Here is a 16,330-nt window from a genome sequence, read left to right as displayed (position 1 = left end):
GGAAGTTTACTATGCTCACCTGCACATGGTGATGCTGCTGCAAATTTAACTGTACGCCTGGAGCTGTTGTGTCTTCTCTCTTACGACGCCAAGTTTGAAGGACCTGTGGGTGACGTCACGCTGTGTCTGCAGTGAAAGCAGCTGGCTGGGAATGATGACGTCACCCACAGGTCCTTCAACCTTGGCGTCGGAAGAGAGAAGACACCACAGCTCCAGGCGTACAGTTGAATTTGCAGCAGCATCACCATGTGCAGGTAAGCATAGTAAACTCCCTAGAGACAAGCATATTAACCCTTTGGACGCCTTTCAGCCGATGTATCTTTGTCCGACGACAAGGTTGAAGGACCTGTGGGTGACGTCACGCTGTGTGTCTTTAGTGAAAGAAGCTGGGTGGGAACGATGGGAAGTGTATGATGCTGATTTGTCAGAGTCATACACTTCTATTCACAACGCCCAGTTTTTAAAAACAATACACGCCCAGTTAGTAATACAAGAAAACACGCCCAGTTAGTAATACAAGAAAACACGCCCAGTTAGTAATACAAGAAAACACGCCCAGTTAGTAATACAAGAAAACACGCCCAGTTAGTAATACAAGAAAACACGCCCAGTTAGTAATACAAGAAAACACGCCCAGTTAGTAATACAAGAAAACACGCCCAGTTAGTAATACAAGAAAACACGCCCAGTTAGTAATACAAGAAAACACGCCCAGTTAGTAATACAAGAAAACACGCCCAGTTAGTAATACAAGAAAACACGCCCAGTTAGTAATACAAGAAAACATGCCCAGTTAGTAATACAAGAAAACACGCCCAGTTAGTAATACAAGAAAACACGCCCAGTTGTCCATTGAAAAGCTCATTTGCATAAATATAAAATTGCTCATAACTTGGGCAAAAATGATCGTTTTAAAAAAAACTAAAAAACTTGCAGCGCCGATCACATGCAATAGGAGATAGGGATTTGATAATCTGGTGACAGAGCCTCTTTAAATGCATATTACTGATGGTGTGAGTCCTAAAACATTACTGTGTAGTTTAGTTAAACATACAGTATTCTCCTTATCTACACAGTTAGCCTCTAAATGGACACATCCAGACAAATGGTAGCAGAGGAGCCATCCAGTGGCCAATTCAAGTACTGAAGATCTATGTAGTGCTCAAATACTGACAGAAATTGCTGGACTTACACTGAATGTTAAAGAGGCTCTGTCACCAGATTATAAGTGGCCTATCTTGTACATAATGTTATCGGCGCTGTAACGTAGATTACAGCAGTGTTTTTTATTTAGAAAAGACGATCATTGAGATTTACAGCAAGGCAAGCGTAATATAGTTTTAAATGACAGTTTACAGCGTAATCTTGCGAGATTACGCTTGTCTTGCTGTAAATCTCACACAAATGTTACCGAAGAGTCAGGATTCCTAATAGACATCACGTCCTGGTTGGTAGTGATGTATATTCACTGTCAGGACACTTGGGTAACGTTAATGTGTGTATGTGGCTGCACATAGTGATAGAGCTAGATCACTATTGCTGTGTAAATGAAAGGAGAGAAGTGTATGACACTGATTGGTCAGCGTCATACAATTCTCTCCACAATGCCTACTTGGCCAAAAAGTGAAACACGCCCAGTTGTCTATTAAGAAACTCATTGGCATAAATCTAAAATAGGTCATAACTCCGTCAAAAACGATAGTATTTCGAAATAAAAAAAAAAACTGCTGTAATCTACATTACAGCGCCGATCACATATTGCACAAGATAGGCCACTTATAATGTGGTGACAGAGCCTCTAATAGAAAGGTCACAGATGTTTTGACAAACTCAATATTGGTTAGGGTTTTATACATAGTAAGGCTTTCTAGTACTGGGCTGTTACTAGGGACAAACCTAGACAAGGAGAAAAAACATTATCCTTTAACCCCTTAAGGTCCGAGCAATTTTTTGATTTTTCTCCCTGCCTTCCAAAGGTCATAACTCCTTTATTTTACCAGTCAATAGAGTGATGTGAGGGCTTATATTTTGCGGGAGGTGTTGTAGTTTCTAATGGCACCATTTAAAATACTATAGCACATACTGGGAAGCAGGGGGAAAAAAATTCCGGACTGAAATTGGAAAAAAACTGCGATTCCTCCATTGTTTTTGGAGTCTCGTTTTTATGACTTTCACCATGTGGTTTATATATTTAAAAAACAAAAAGCATTTATTCTGTGTCTCAATACGATTACGGTGATATCAAAATTAGTTTGTTTTTTTTTTATATTTTTCTACTTTAAAAAAAAAAAAAAGAGGCTTCGTTCCACCACAATTTTTCCGTGCATTAAGCGGTGTGACAGCTTATTTTTTGCTGGACGAGCTGTCGTTTTTATTGGTACCATTTGTCAGTACAAACGACTTATTAATCACTTTTTAAAAAAAATTTGGCAGCTTAGCTCGCCAAAAAATAGCGATTTGGGCGGTTTCTATCTTTCACGGCGTTCACCATGTGCGTTAAACACTATATTGTAGTAGTTCAGACGTTTACGAATGCAACAATACCAATTTAGTTAACTTTTCTTTTTTACTTTGAGGAAAAATGGGGAAAGGTTATTTTTTTTATTTTTTATTTTTATATATATTTTTTCACTACTGAAAATTCGTATCTTTTTACACATTTCATTAGCAACCCCTAGGAGGCTTTAACCGTAGTCACCCACCAATCTCATTGTGGTGGTAGGGGGGGGGGCCCTCATGACCCGTCGGAAGAGGGGTGGCCCCCTCTTTCTAACGCCTCAGATATTGCGGTTGCGATTGACCTCAGCGTGTGGAGCGCGCTCCATACTTTTTTCCCTGCACAAGAACTTATTGGTGCGTGAAGGGGTTAAACCAGTGGTAGCAAAACATGTGGCTCGCCAGCTGTTTGGAAACTGCAGCTCCTGGCATGCCCTGAGCTCATTTCCCTTGTGTTGACCAGCAGTGCATTTAAAACAGTTAAATCTTCTACATTTCTAGTATACAGTTACTGGGCAAACACGCAGAACTTGCCTTTGCCTCCTCCACCATTTTCTTTTCCTCATCCTGCTCCTCAGCTTTGGCTGCAGCCTCCTCCCATGGTTTTCTCTTTTTTTGCTTTGGAGCCATAAATCCCTGTAAGAACTTCTTGATGACAGCGGCTTGTAGGGAGATGACACACTCCCCAAAGTCTTTGAGGTTTTCCAATGTGCGAACCTGTTTGTATAAAGTGAGAACTTCTAGATCTTCTAACATTGTGTCAGACACTTGCAGCACTGTTACGGAACGGTGCACAGCGACACAGGAACAAAACAGGGCTTCTTACCTTTTCTTCAAATTCTGTTGTATCATCCAGGTAACCTAATCCTCCCTTCTGCAGTCTTGTTGATACTTCTATTATATCACTGCGCAGAAAGTTTAGCAGCTCCTGTTGTCCATCACATATCTTCAAACCCAAGTTCTGCTTACGGGCAAGGTGAACCGAATGCAAAATGTCCTGATATCTGAAAGTAATTGAATGAGTGACTGGAAACCATGTCCATTTTATCATTGACTGCCAGGATTTATGTAATTTGTTAGGAATGTGAAATTGCCACAAGTAAAAAGTAAGGGCTAGAACCTAAATATTACTTACATAGAAGTGAATGGAGAGTGGCACTCCGATGCGCCCACCTCTGCCTGAATGTCGCAGCCACCTCAACAGATCCCCTTAAACTAGTTGCCGACACCGGACGAGAATGCTCGTTCTGAGCGGTGAGTACTTGGCGCATTAGGACGAGCATTCTCATCCTGTGTGACAGCCGTCTGTGCGCACGATCGAGAGCAGGGCAACAGCTGTAATACACAGCCACACTCTGCCAGCGGAGAAAAGAGAAACATCTTCTCCCCGGCGTTAACCCTTTGACTGTCGCGATGAAAGCTGATCGCGGTGTTTAAAGAGGGGGGGGGACTGCACTTTGATCGCGTCACAGCAAATAACTGACGTGATCAAAACCCATAACTTGTATAGCCAGACAGCCCAGGGTCCATTGAAGGACCCCAGGGCTGACTGAACATATATTTTCTGTTAGGGCATACTGCAGTATGTCCCAATAACTGCCTGCGTACAATCAGTAGACAGGCTAATGTACTAGCATATAGATCTATGCCAGTACATTAGTTAAAAAAAAATAAAATCAAAATCATAAATTCCTTAAGGTGATTAAAAAAAAAACAAACAAAAAAAAAAAACACTTTTTACAATAAATACATTTTTTAAATTAGAAGTCCCAAAACATGAAATACATATTTGGTATCGCCACGACCGTAACAGCCTGTACAACAAATCTATAACATTTATGATGATTGGAGTGTGGTGTCAAAAAATAAATAAACTGCAACATAACTGCTTTTTTCCTGCATTTCTCCAAAAATATAAAAATTTCTAGAAATTAAACGATAATGTATTTGTACCAAAAAACGGTACCTACATAAAGTACAACTCGTCCCGCAAAAAACAAAGTCTCATACAACTACAAGAGTTGAGTCGGGATGCAAAGAGGGAAATATTTAAAAAAAATGTTCCGCTCTCAAGGCCAAAGTTGGCCATGTCCTTAAGGGGTTAAAGGGAATCTGTCAGCAAATTTAACACTTCAAAACTGTTAACAACATCCAATTAGGAGCCTGCTAGAGCGGTCACTCTGAGGCCCAGAAAATCATGCGATCGCAGTGCTGGGCACATTAAAACCTATATGTCTGTCACTTAAACCGCATGAGTGTCATATCCCAGATATCACTACACAGATCAAGCTCTTTCAGCAGTTTTGAATAGTCAAAACGGCTGACAGAATCCCTTAAAGAGAACCTTTCACCTGCCCATAGATGTGCAGCATGTAATGGGCAGGGCTTCACAAACCGTTTCACATGAAATTTTTCTTCTAACTTCCTGTTATTTACATATCGGTGCCATAACATTTGGTGCCCGATACGTAAATAAGCCCCTTAATTGTCAATGGTGCGATTCTATCTAACTAAATGGCAAGGCGGTGTGATGTCTTCGCTCTGATCCTGTCCAATCAGCTACGGACAGTGTCAGGGCAGATTGAGCGGTGTTCCCTCTCGCGAGCCCACACACAGACTGGTGTTTCTGCAGAGAGCGTGCTCAGTCAGTTTTCGCAGGAGGGAACACAGAGCAAGCCGCCCTGACACTGTCCATAGCTGATTGGACAGTGTCAGGGCGAAGCCATCACTCCCCTTTGCCATTTAGTTAGTTAGAAACGCCCCATTGACCGTTCAGTGGCTTATTTAGACATCGGGCACCAAATATAACGGCACCGCTATGTAAATAACGGAGGAGGATAGGGAAAAAATGTAAAGTAGGACAATGTTTGCGAAGCCCTGCCTAATACATGCTGCACATGTATGGGCAGGTGAAAAGTTCTCTTTAAAGCAGTGCAGATTACTGGCTCCCTCTGCTCTGACTCCCTGTGCTCCCCCCTAAACGATCAGGCTGAGCACTCTGATTGGGCAGAGCGTTTGTACAGTTACAGCTGCTCAGTCGTCCTCATCCTCTCTGCACTGATCGGTATGATCAGTGCTGGGAGGAAATAGGAAGCTGTAAGGGCAGTGCTCAGCATCCTGGTATAGCCCGGACAATGCCTGCGAATGGAGAGGTGAGTAACGCACTATACCCCAGGTATGAAATGTTAACCCCTTCACTGCCTTAGCCAACTCAGGAACCCAACACTAGCCCCTTCAGTCATCAGGCTTAGTTCACATCAGGTCAGAGCCTTCCATCTGAGCTAGAAGTCGAGAGGATTTGGTGACGTATACCACTTTATAGGCATACGTCATCCATTAGGTCTTAAAAAAAAAAAACATACATTGTTATGTATCGACATATCTTTTCGATGTACGCTAAAAGGACACTAGGCATATGTTGGGTCAACTGGGCTCTATGGATATGCTCAATGTATGCACCAGGAGCTTTCCCCACGAAAGTAGTGTCTAAAGGTAGGAATTAATAAAAGGTTTCCATTTGTGATTTTTTTCCAGCGGAAGTCGCAACACATTGCTTTTTTGCAGATTTTACCTCCCCATTGAATTCAATGGGGAAAACCGACAACAGAAAAACAGCTAATCCGCAGCATAAATTGACATGCTGCGGATTAAAATTCTGCACCACATGTCAATCTAGTAGCTGTTTTTAATATGTTGCGGAGTGTGTGTCCCTACCCTTAGCAGGAAAAGTGCCCAAGTCCCTAACTGTCCACTCACTGGCAAGAAAGTTTTAGAGGGAACATTGGGTGGGACCCACACCGATCCAACACTTATGGCATACTTCATTTTTATACATTCGAAGACCTAATTTGGCCCATTTTGTTGAATCAAAATAAATTAACCAATTTTAGCCTAGACCAGCTCCATGATCTTTTGATAAGCGGCAGTCTTATTACTTATGTAAAGAAAACACTATTGACATTTTTAAATTGTTTCATGTGTTAAAATACAACATGTCTATCTATGCACGAGTTTGTGTAAACTAAACCCAGACACCTAGCATAAGCACAACATATTGCATCGTAAGCAGAGTGAATTCAGGGCAGGGAAAATATTTGGCGCCATCTGTTAACTGCAAGAAGTACTGAATCTCCAATTAAGAAAAAATATTGCCACAACTGGTCAATGTTCATAGCTGCCAATTAAAGTGTGAAAATAGGGTATAGTTATCACAATATAAACTCACCTCTTTTGTAGCCGTTCCCTCAGCTGGCTCTCACGAAAACCTTGAGGATGTAGACACTCCAGGAGCTCATCAAACTCCTTTTGAGAATCACACAGGAACCTAAAAGTAAACAAGCACATGACTAACTACTAGCAAATAAGACCAGGCAGGACGGATGGGGAGCTTTTAACCCCTTAATGACCGGGCCATTTTGCACGTTAATGACCAAGGATTATTTTTTGTTTTTCCACGGTCGCATTCCAAGAGTCGTAACTCTTTTTTTATTCCGTCGACATAGCCGTATAAGGGCTTGTTTTTTGCGGGACGAGTTGTATTTTGTAATTGTACCATTTTTAGATGCTTATAACATATTGATTAACTTTTATTAACTTTATTTTAGGAGAGAATTGAAAATAAGCAGCTATTCCAGCATTAATTTTCACGTTATAAATTTACGCCGTTTACTATGCAGCGTAAATAACATGTTAACTTTATTCTATGGGTCGGCACGATTACAGGGATACCAAATGTGTAAAGGTTTTATATGTTTTTTCTACGTTTGCACAATAAAAACCCTTTTAGAAAAAAATTACTTGTTTTAGCATCGCCGCATTCCAAGAGCCGTAATTTTTTTATTTTTCCGTCGATGTGGCCGTACGTGGGATTGATTTTTGCGGGACAATGTGTAGTTTTCATTAGTACTATTTTGGGGTACATAGGACTTATAGATTAACTTTTATTTTATTTTTTATGGGGGGAATGGGAGAAAAGAGAGAATTTTGCCGTTGTTTTTTGCGTTTTCTTTGGACGCCGTTCATCCGGCGGTTTAATTAATGTGTTCATTTTATTGGTCAAGTTGTTACGATCGCGGGGATACCATATATGTGTATGTGTGATTTGTTTTGACCGTTTTATTAAATAAAACCACTTTTTGGGGCAAAAAAGTAGTTTTATTTGACTTTGACTGTAATTATTTTTATTTTTTTTTTCACAAACTTTATTTAACGGTTTTACTTTTTTTTTTTTAGTCCCACCAGGGGACTTCACTATGCGATGTGCCGATCGCATATATAATGCTTTGGTATACTTAGTATACCGAAGCATTATTGCCTGTCAGTGTAAAACTGACAGGCAACCTGTTAGGTCATGCCTCTGGCATGGCCTAACAGGCAGATGCTGAAGACAGACCTGGGGGTCTTTGTTAGACCCCCGGCTGTCATGGAAACCCGACGGCGACCCGCGATTTGTTTGCGGGGGCGCCGATCGGGAGACAGAGGGAGTTCCCCCCTCTGTCAAACACATTAAATGCCGCTGTCACTGTTGACAGCGGCATTTAATGGGTTAAACTGCCGGAATCGGCGCGTGCTTCGATTCCGGCAGTTGCAGCAGGAGCCAGGCTGTGTATAACAGCCGTGCTCCTGCCGCTGATCGCGTGGGTAAACTGTCAGTACCCGCGCGATCACAGGACGGATATATCCGTCCTCCTGCGCGAACTAGCAGCTGCTGAGGACGGATATATCCGTCCTTCGGCGTTAAGGGGTTAAACCCAACGTGTGATCAGGAGAAAATGTAACCAACTCACCAAAGGTTCTGTCCCTGTTTAGGTACTGTGCTTTCTACTTTACGACGTTCCTTTGGCATGGAATCCTCTGGGGCACCAACACTGCTGTTGGCATCTTCACTCTCCAGGTTACCTGACAGGATTGAGGAGAAAACTATTACTCTGAGCATTCTAAGCAACAAAGAAATCCAGAATATTTATCCACATTCGCACCCTTTTGCCGAACAGTTATTTTAAGCAGCTTCCGGATTTTACGTACGTCAAAATTAATTAAAAGCTTTCCAACTAATATACTTCATTTTTCCAATTCCTCAATACCTATAATGTTTGCCGTAAGTGAAAGGAAAAAAAACTCGCAGACCCAATACTAAAAGGTTCACTTCAACAGTATCCAGTCATGCAATCCTTTGTGAGCTAAAACATATGAGCTACACAAATCTTTCCAGTCCTCAGTTTACTTTGTGTCGAATATACGTTAAGAAGGCTGCTCCAACATTTATGACAACATGCACCATTGAGTCATTTGGTATAATTTCTGCAGGTTTGGTCTAGTATTATCCTGTCTAACTTTAATTCGGCCATATGTTCAAGGAAGCGAAGACGCAAGGAATAGGAGCGGAGGCAGCAGAGGCGACAGGAGCAGGTAAGTTATGTTTGTGTATGTGATGTGTGTATTATGTTCGTGTTCTACTGTCTGCTTGGCACTGTATCTAATCCTCCTACACACTGCAGTCGCTCAGAAAATGGCAGCACACAGCCTAGGAGATTTGAAGATTCAAACCCCTCCTTCTCCTGGCACTAGCCAGAATAAGGGAGGGGGGATTGTGTGAGGACACTAGAGCGAGTGCGTCTACCCCAAATTTGCAGCATAAAGCAAAGAGGTTGCTTTACCACATTGACCATGCTGCAATTTTGGGAACTGGAAAGGTTATAAATTAGAATCTAATTTATAATATTTCCTGACTTGTGAAAAAATTAAAAAAAGTAAAACAATGTGTAAATCATTGAAATAGTTTAACAAAAAAAAAAATTTCTAGCAACACATTCCCTTTAAAAGCAGGATGCAGAGCAAAGCAGCACGAGTAAGGGTATGTGCACACGCTAGCTTGCTTTTACGGCTGAAATGACAGGCTGTTTTCAGGAGAAAACAGCTGCTTCGTTTCAGCCGTAAATGCTCCTCCTCGTAATATACGAGGCGTCTGAGACGTTCGTAAATCTTGAGCTGCTCTTCATTGAGTTCAATGAACGGCTCAAATTACGTTGCAAAGAAGTGTCCTGCACTTCTTTGCCGAGGCAGTCAATTTACGCGTCGTCTTTTGACAGCTGTCAAACGACGACGCGTAAATTACAGGTCGTCTGCACAATACGTCGGCAAACTCATTCAAATGAATGGGCAGATGTTTGCCGACGTATTGTAGCCGTATTTTCAGGCGTAAATCGAGGCATAATATGACTCGTTTACGCCTGAAAATAGGTCGTGTGCACCCAGCCTTAGAGCTTAGTGACATAGAACTATTGTCCTTCAGTAATAAAACTCATCACTTGCTGCACTTAGATGAAAGGCAGAGCAATTACAATGTGATACTCCGCCTCAGAAAAGCCAGAAGCTTAATGGAAATAGTAGACTGCCTTGCTACACGAGACAATGTTAGGCAGTACACAGAGCTGAAGGTGGCACCAAGATGGCGGCTGGCCCATCAACTAAAACAGGTATATTCAAGAGACTCCACATTATCTTTAACACTATAGTAAGTTAATAAAGGAGGGTAAAATTCCTACCATCTTCATCTTGCTCTTCATCATCTTCTATAGGAAGACTGAAACTGTAACTAATACTGTCATGTACCCAGCCCTTTTCAATGAAGAGTCCAGGAGTGGCATCGGAGAACAACCAGTACCTGCAAATAATTATATATTTTTTTAAATAAACTGAAAAGCAACTTTCTAAATATACAATTTCTTATGTGCTAAAAGTGTATGCAAGAACCATACCGGTTATGGTTGCGATCTGTGCCAAGTGGTGATCGTCTCAATACTTGCTTGGCTATGGCAATGCCTTCATGAAATGCTTTCTCTACAGAGGCTTTCTGCTTGCGCATCCTCTCCTCTTCTGCCTCTTTCTGAAATCTTACTGCAAAAAAATTGAAAAGCATGCATGTTAAAAATGGGAAATTAACATTCAAATGGTGTTTTCTACCACAGATACTCTTGTGTGCCTTGTCATTTGGCTCTCTGTACATACAATAGAGTGCAACAAATACTACAGAGAGCTCTTACTCAGAGCTTACACTTCCGATTGTACGGTTCTCGTATGTATTCAGTTTATTGTACTCTAGTAAAATACACATCTTATGGTGCGGTTTCACTGCCTGTGTAGGCCACCTAGCCAAATCTGGGAAAGCATTGTCCAAATCACAAATATGCAAGAGACTGCCATTTTTTTATGCGTTGCATTCTGGCTAATCTTATAACAAAATAGAATGGAGAGTATGCAGTCTGACGTATGAACAGACATTTGGCACTGATTTTGACTACCAGACTAGCACAAAACTGCGTTTTAAAGAGGCCCTGTCACCACATTATAAGTGGCCTATATTGTACATGATGTGATCGACGCTGTAATGTAGATTACAGCAGTGTTTTTTATTTAGAAAAACTCATTTTTGACCGAGTTATGACCTATATTAACATTATGCTAATGAGTTTCTTAATGGACAACTGGGCGTGTTTTACTTTTTGACCAAGTGGGCGTTGTGGAGAGGAGTGTATGACGCTGACCAATCAGCATCATACACTTCTCCCCATTCATTTAGACAGCACATAGCGATATCGCTATGTGCTGCCACAAACACACATTAACATTACTGCAGTGTCCTGACAACGAATATACATTACCTCCAGCCAGGACGTGATGTGTATTCAGAATCCTGACACTTTTTTGCACTTCTGTGATATTTACAGCAAGGCAAGCGTAATCTCGTTTGAAATGACAGGTTACATCGTAATCTCGCGAGATTACGCTTGCCTTGCTGTAAATATCACAGAGACGCTACAGAAGTGCCAGGATTCTGAATACACATCACGTCCTGGCTGGAGGTAATGTATATTCATTGTCAGAACACTGCAGTAACGTTATAGTGTATTTATGTGCTGTCAAAATGAATGGGGAGAAGTGTATGATGCTGATTGGTCAGCGTCATATACTTTTATGTACAAAACCCACTTGGTCATATAGTAAAACACGCCCAGTTGTTCATTAAGAAACTCATTAGCATAAAGCTAATATAGGTCATAACTCCGTCAAAAATGATCGTTTTTCTAAATAAATAAACACTGCTGTAATCTACATTACAGCGCCGATCACATTATGTACAAGATAGGCCACTTATAATGTGGTGACAGAGACTCTAAAGATATAGTAAGAAAAGCCTTCACTTTCTGATGTCATTCTTTAAATTAAGTATGTAATCTGAAAAACCCCTTTAAAGAAGTAAATGTATCACAGTATACCTTAAGACGGAAAACTCACATTTATAAAAGTGTGTAGTGAGCATGCCCGGTGACACAGGTAGGCATGGAGGGGAATAGTCAAGTGTGTTATCAGTGCCTCCAGCTTGAAAATAGTATGTGTAACAAAATGCTAAAATAAATACATTTTTTTAAAAAACTATACTGCAAAATAGATTTGAGGATCATATGCCATACTCCAGCCAACTCTATTTTGGAATTTCAAAAACACACGAACTAAAATGACGCACATCGCTGATATAAAACCACAAGTTAGGAGCATCTTAAACTGGTGTGTTCAGGAACAAGACCAAAAGTTTAAAGACGAAGACTCAATTGCATCAGAATACTAACCTTTTGTAAGTTTGTCATGTTCTTCCTTCTCCTTCTTGGCTTGCATAGACTGTAGCCTCCGGCTCTTCACAGCGCTAATCATATCCTCTGGCTCAGGCTCCGCCTCAGCAGTTTGTTCCGTTTTGTTGCCCTTTTCACTTTTTTTAGTCGACTGTTTGGACTGAGAGCCTTCTTCTTTACCTTTGACTTCCTGCTCCTTTCGCCTCAGTTTTTCTGCACGTTTTTTGTCATTTTCCTCTTTCAGCATAGCCAACCTTTCCTTCCACAACTCAGCTGAACACTGCTGCTTACCTTCCACATGGTCCTGGACAGAGTAAGTCATAAGGATACGGTGACAGAGCGCATCAAGGATATGAAGTTTCTCTTCTGTCGTCAGTTCAAAAAACTCAGTGTTTTCCAGTTTCTCTAGGAACTCATCTTCTACTTCATCATCCTGGAAGACAGCAGATCCTTCACTCTCTTCGTCTCCTTTATCAGACGCGTCACTATCTCCAGCTGGTGAATCAGATTTACGGAGACAAAGACGAACAAGCTCAGAAGCAGAATGCAGGGTTAGTGGGATTTCAGAAAGCTTCATACCCAGTTCTCCATAGTCTTCTGCGATCTCATCTTGTAGGAGGGTCTGCAAAAGCACAAGCAGCACTCTGTTCAGATACAGAAAACCTCCCTTTTCAGCTGCAAGAGCCTCCATTAAGGAAACAGCTGACACAGGGTGCTGGCCATCCGGGAGCAGCAAGTCAGAATAACAGCTCAGAAATTCTACCACCATAGCTACATCGCCAAATAAAGTATTTGGTAAGCCTTCAGGGGTATCAACCAATTTAAATGTTGGCAAGTTCTTGCCAGACAATTCCTGGTCCTCAAACCGTTTCTGCTTCTCTAGACGTTCTTGCTTTTCTTTCTGCTTGCGTTCCCGAGCTTTTTCTTTGAGGCGAACCTTCAATGCCTCCCGCTTCATGCGCATGTGCTCCTCTCTTTCTTCCTCAGTCATCATAGCCCAACGTTTACGTTCCTCAAGAAGCTCATACCGTTTCTGTACTAATTCTTTAAGCTCATCTGGAAGTTTATTTCGGTCCTCATCAGAAAGAAGTCTGGCCACCTTAGAGATGAGCGCAGAAAGAGAACTCTTTCGGTCTTCACGATTCTTGTTCTCACGATAGTAAGAAATCAGATGTAGAGCAGCAGCAGGAAGCCGCTTACTTGCAGACTTAGGGGTAGACAAACTAGTTTTTGGTGTTCGTGCAACTTTTGAGGTACTCTTTGCCATATCCAATAACGTCATCTGCTTAAGTTTAGAGTTTTTTAGGTTCTTCTTAGGGGAACGAGCCTTACCAGAAACTTTCTGCCCATTGATTACATGGGACTTTGCACTTCTCTTTTTCCCTGTAGCAGCACTTGCCTTGAAGCTGGCTTTCACTTGGGAAGGACTCATGATCTTCATTAACTTTTCAAGCTCCTCTTCAGAATATTTCCCTTGTAAGTCTCTTAAAGGAGAGCCAGGCGCTAATTTCTTCAAGTTTACCTGACACCATAAAGTTGGGCTGAGTGGAGATTTTTTGCCTTTTTGGGCATTTTTATCACCATCAGCTTTTGCTTTTTTTGATGGTTTTTGGTCAGGAGATCCTAGGCTCTTCCTCTTTGCTGCTGGAGTTGGATTCAAAGTCATATACTAAAAAGCAAGTGAGGGGAGATGATTATATATATGTCACAACACAGTAATAGTGGTACACCTACAACATGCAAAGCTCTGACATAACGTTGTCTTCCTAAGTTAGGTAAAAGAGGGATTACCAGGCTACCTATCAGGAACAGCGGAAAATTAAGGGATCTCGATCCCCATGCACCCATGCTGGCTGACTGTGTCCCCAACACAAGGGAAATAACAGGAAAATTCACATCATATACTCTATAAAGGGTGGGTTTATAAAGAACGGCCTACGGGACAATTGCCACACAGATATTTTATTTTTTTTTTTTACAAACATCCAGAATGGTTTGTAAAGGATTGGCTTAAGAAACACCAAGCTAATGCCCCACAACAATGTTGTATGAACGACCTAGCAAAATAAGGGCAGAAACTGGAACAGTAGTAAGCTAATAACTAATTGTCCCAACTTCTAGGCGGTGGAAACTATAGAACTACAACAAAACCTACTTTCATCTCAGGATAAAGAAAAACAATTGAATAACTTCACTTTTAGTTGTAGGTTACAGAAAGTAAATTACTAATGGATATTGGCCAGTCACATGGAGCTCTACATCTCCCCAAACATTTAATTACCTGAAAGAGATGACCTATTATTCTCTACTAGGCAAAGGGATAAGAATGTGATGACAAGGACAACTTGACTGAGCAGAACTGGCATGAGCGACCTGGGAGACCGCATAGGAAATACACCACGGTTGTAGTATTTACTTTGCATCATGCCAGATGGCTCATGCTTCAGCCAAGGCCTAGTAGAGCCCAGTGGATGAGAGGGATCTCGGAAATGGAAGAATTCAGAAAAGTAACACTATTTGGAAGATTTAGAGCTCCATGTGACTGGGCAAAAGCTACATTTTCATTTTTTACCTGGAGTTTAATTGTAAAGCTGAAATCATACATGAAGCTTTAAAGAGGCTCTGTCACCATATTATAAGTGCCCTGTCTCCTATATAAGGAGATGGGCGCTATAATGTTGGTGACAGTAATGCTTTTTATTAAAAAAAACTATCTTTTTTTCACAACGTTAGGAGCGATTTTGGTTTATGCTAATGAGCTTTCTTAATGCCCAAGTGGGCGTACTTTTACTTTTGACCAAGTGGGCGTTGTACAGGGGTGTGTATGACGCTGACCAATCGGCATCATGCCCTCCTCTCCATTCATTTACACTGCACTAGCGATAGTTATATCACTATGTGTAGCCTCATACACAAGCCCTAACATTACTACAGTGTCCTGATAATGAATACACATGACCATCCAGCCTGGACGTCATGTGTACTCAGAATCCTGACACTTCTGAATCTTTTTTTGTGAGATTCCGGCAAGTGAAACCAAATCTCGCGAGATTACGGAGCTAAACGAGATTTGGTTTCACTTGCCGGAATCTCACAAAAAAAAAAAGATTCAGAAGTGTCAGGATTCTGAGTACACATGACGTCCAGGCTGGATGGTCATGTGTATTCATTATCAGGACACTGTAGTAATGTTAGGGTTTGTGTATGAGGCTGCACATAGCGATATAACTATATCGCTAGTGCAGTGTAAATGAATGGAGAGGAGTACATGATGCTGATTGGTCAGCGTCATGCACTCTTCTGTACAACGCCCACTTGGTCAAAAGTAAAAGTACGCCCACTTGGGCATTAAGAAAGCTCATTAGCATAAACCAAAATCGCTCCTAACGTTGTGAAAAAAAGATAGTTTTTTTTTAATTAAAAGCATTACTGTCACCTACATTATAGCGCCCATCTCCTTATATAGGAGACAGGGCACTTATAATGTGGTGACAGTCTCTTTAATGCAGTTTTTGGAGCCAAAGCCAGGTACGGCTCCGAAAATGGGAAGCAAAGTAACAACCAAAGTATTCGGTAAATTAAGTCAGCATACCAGACCTTGCAAGTTCAGTCTAGGGCTGAAATGCCCTCTGCCTGGACACGCTTGGGCACTCTGGGCAGTAGCAGAATGGGTGGGAAGAGAAACAGTAGGGGGAACCTCTACCAAGGAGGGACCAGGGCATCGATGGCGCAACCTCTGGGACCCCGAGTCCGGATTAAAGCCTTGTGAAATTCGACATAGGGCATGAACTCAAAGGCCGACACCATCTTGCCTAGTACCCACATGCAGAAGCAAATGGAAACTAGAGGCTACTGGCGAAGCAAAGCCACTCCGGCCTAGATCTTGGTCCATCGGGTGTATAACCCTGGCCGTCCGGGTGGTGAAAATCAAACCCAGTAACTCAATGTGCTGGGCTGGCACCACAGACTACTTTTCTTCGATGATCCATCAGAATCTCTTCAAGGGGTCCAGGGTGATTCGAAACTTGTAGGACTTTCCTCCCTTGAGAAGACCTTCACCAAGAGGTTGTCCAGGTAAAGTAAAACAAACTCCTATAGTGCGGGGAAGCGCCATGAAGGTCGACACGACCTTGGTGAAGGCGTTTGGAGCTGTAGCAAGCTGGAACAGGAGGGTAACAAACTGGAAACATTAAGAACCAACAGCGAAG

General features: G+C 41.7%; 1 protein-coding gene across 1 annotated transcript in view; it reads right to left on the bottom strand.

Annotated features, from left to right (window-relative positions):
* Window positions 1-16,330, bottom strand: part of BAZ1B (bromodomain adjacent to zinc finger domain 1B) — a 49,538-nt gene that overhangs the window by 17,102 nt on the left and 16,106 nt on the right. The window contains exons 7-13 of the mRNA XM_075854132.1: window positions 12,123-13,791; window positions 10,254-10,392; window positions 10,041-10,159; window positions 8,283-8,394; window positions 6,722-6,820; window positions 3,323-3,500; window positions 3,031-3,213 (exon numbers count right to left, since the gene is read on the bottom strand). Coding sequence (XP_075710247.1) covers window positions 3,031-3,213; window positions 3,323-3,500; window positions 6,722-6,820; window positions 8,283-8,394; window positions 10,041-10,159; window positions 10,254-10,392; window positions 12,123-13,791 — 2,499 coding nt within the window. The remainder of the gene's footprint in view (window positions 1-3,030; window positions 3,214-3,322; window positions 3,501-6,721; window positions 6,821-8,282; window positions 8,395-10,040; window positions 10,160-10,253; window positions 10,393-12,122; window positions 13,792-16,330) is intronic.

The sequence above is a fragment of the Rhinoderma darwinii genome, chromosome 2 (assembly GCF_050947455.1).
Source record: "Rhinoderma darwinii isolate aRhiDar2 chromosome 2, aRhiDar2.hap1, whole genome shotgun sequence".
Classification (NCBI taxonomy): domain Eukaryota; kingdom Metazoa; phylum Chordata; class Amphibia; order Anura; family Rhinodermatidae; genus Rhinoderma; species Rhinoderma darwinii.
Note: the sequence above shows the minus strand (reverse complement) of the source record. Positions and strands in the feature narration are given on the sequence as shown.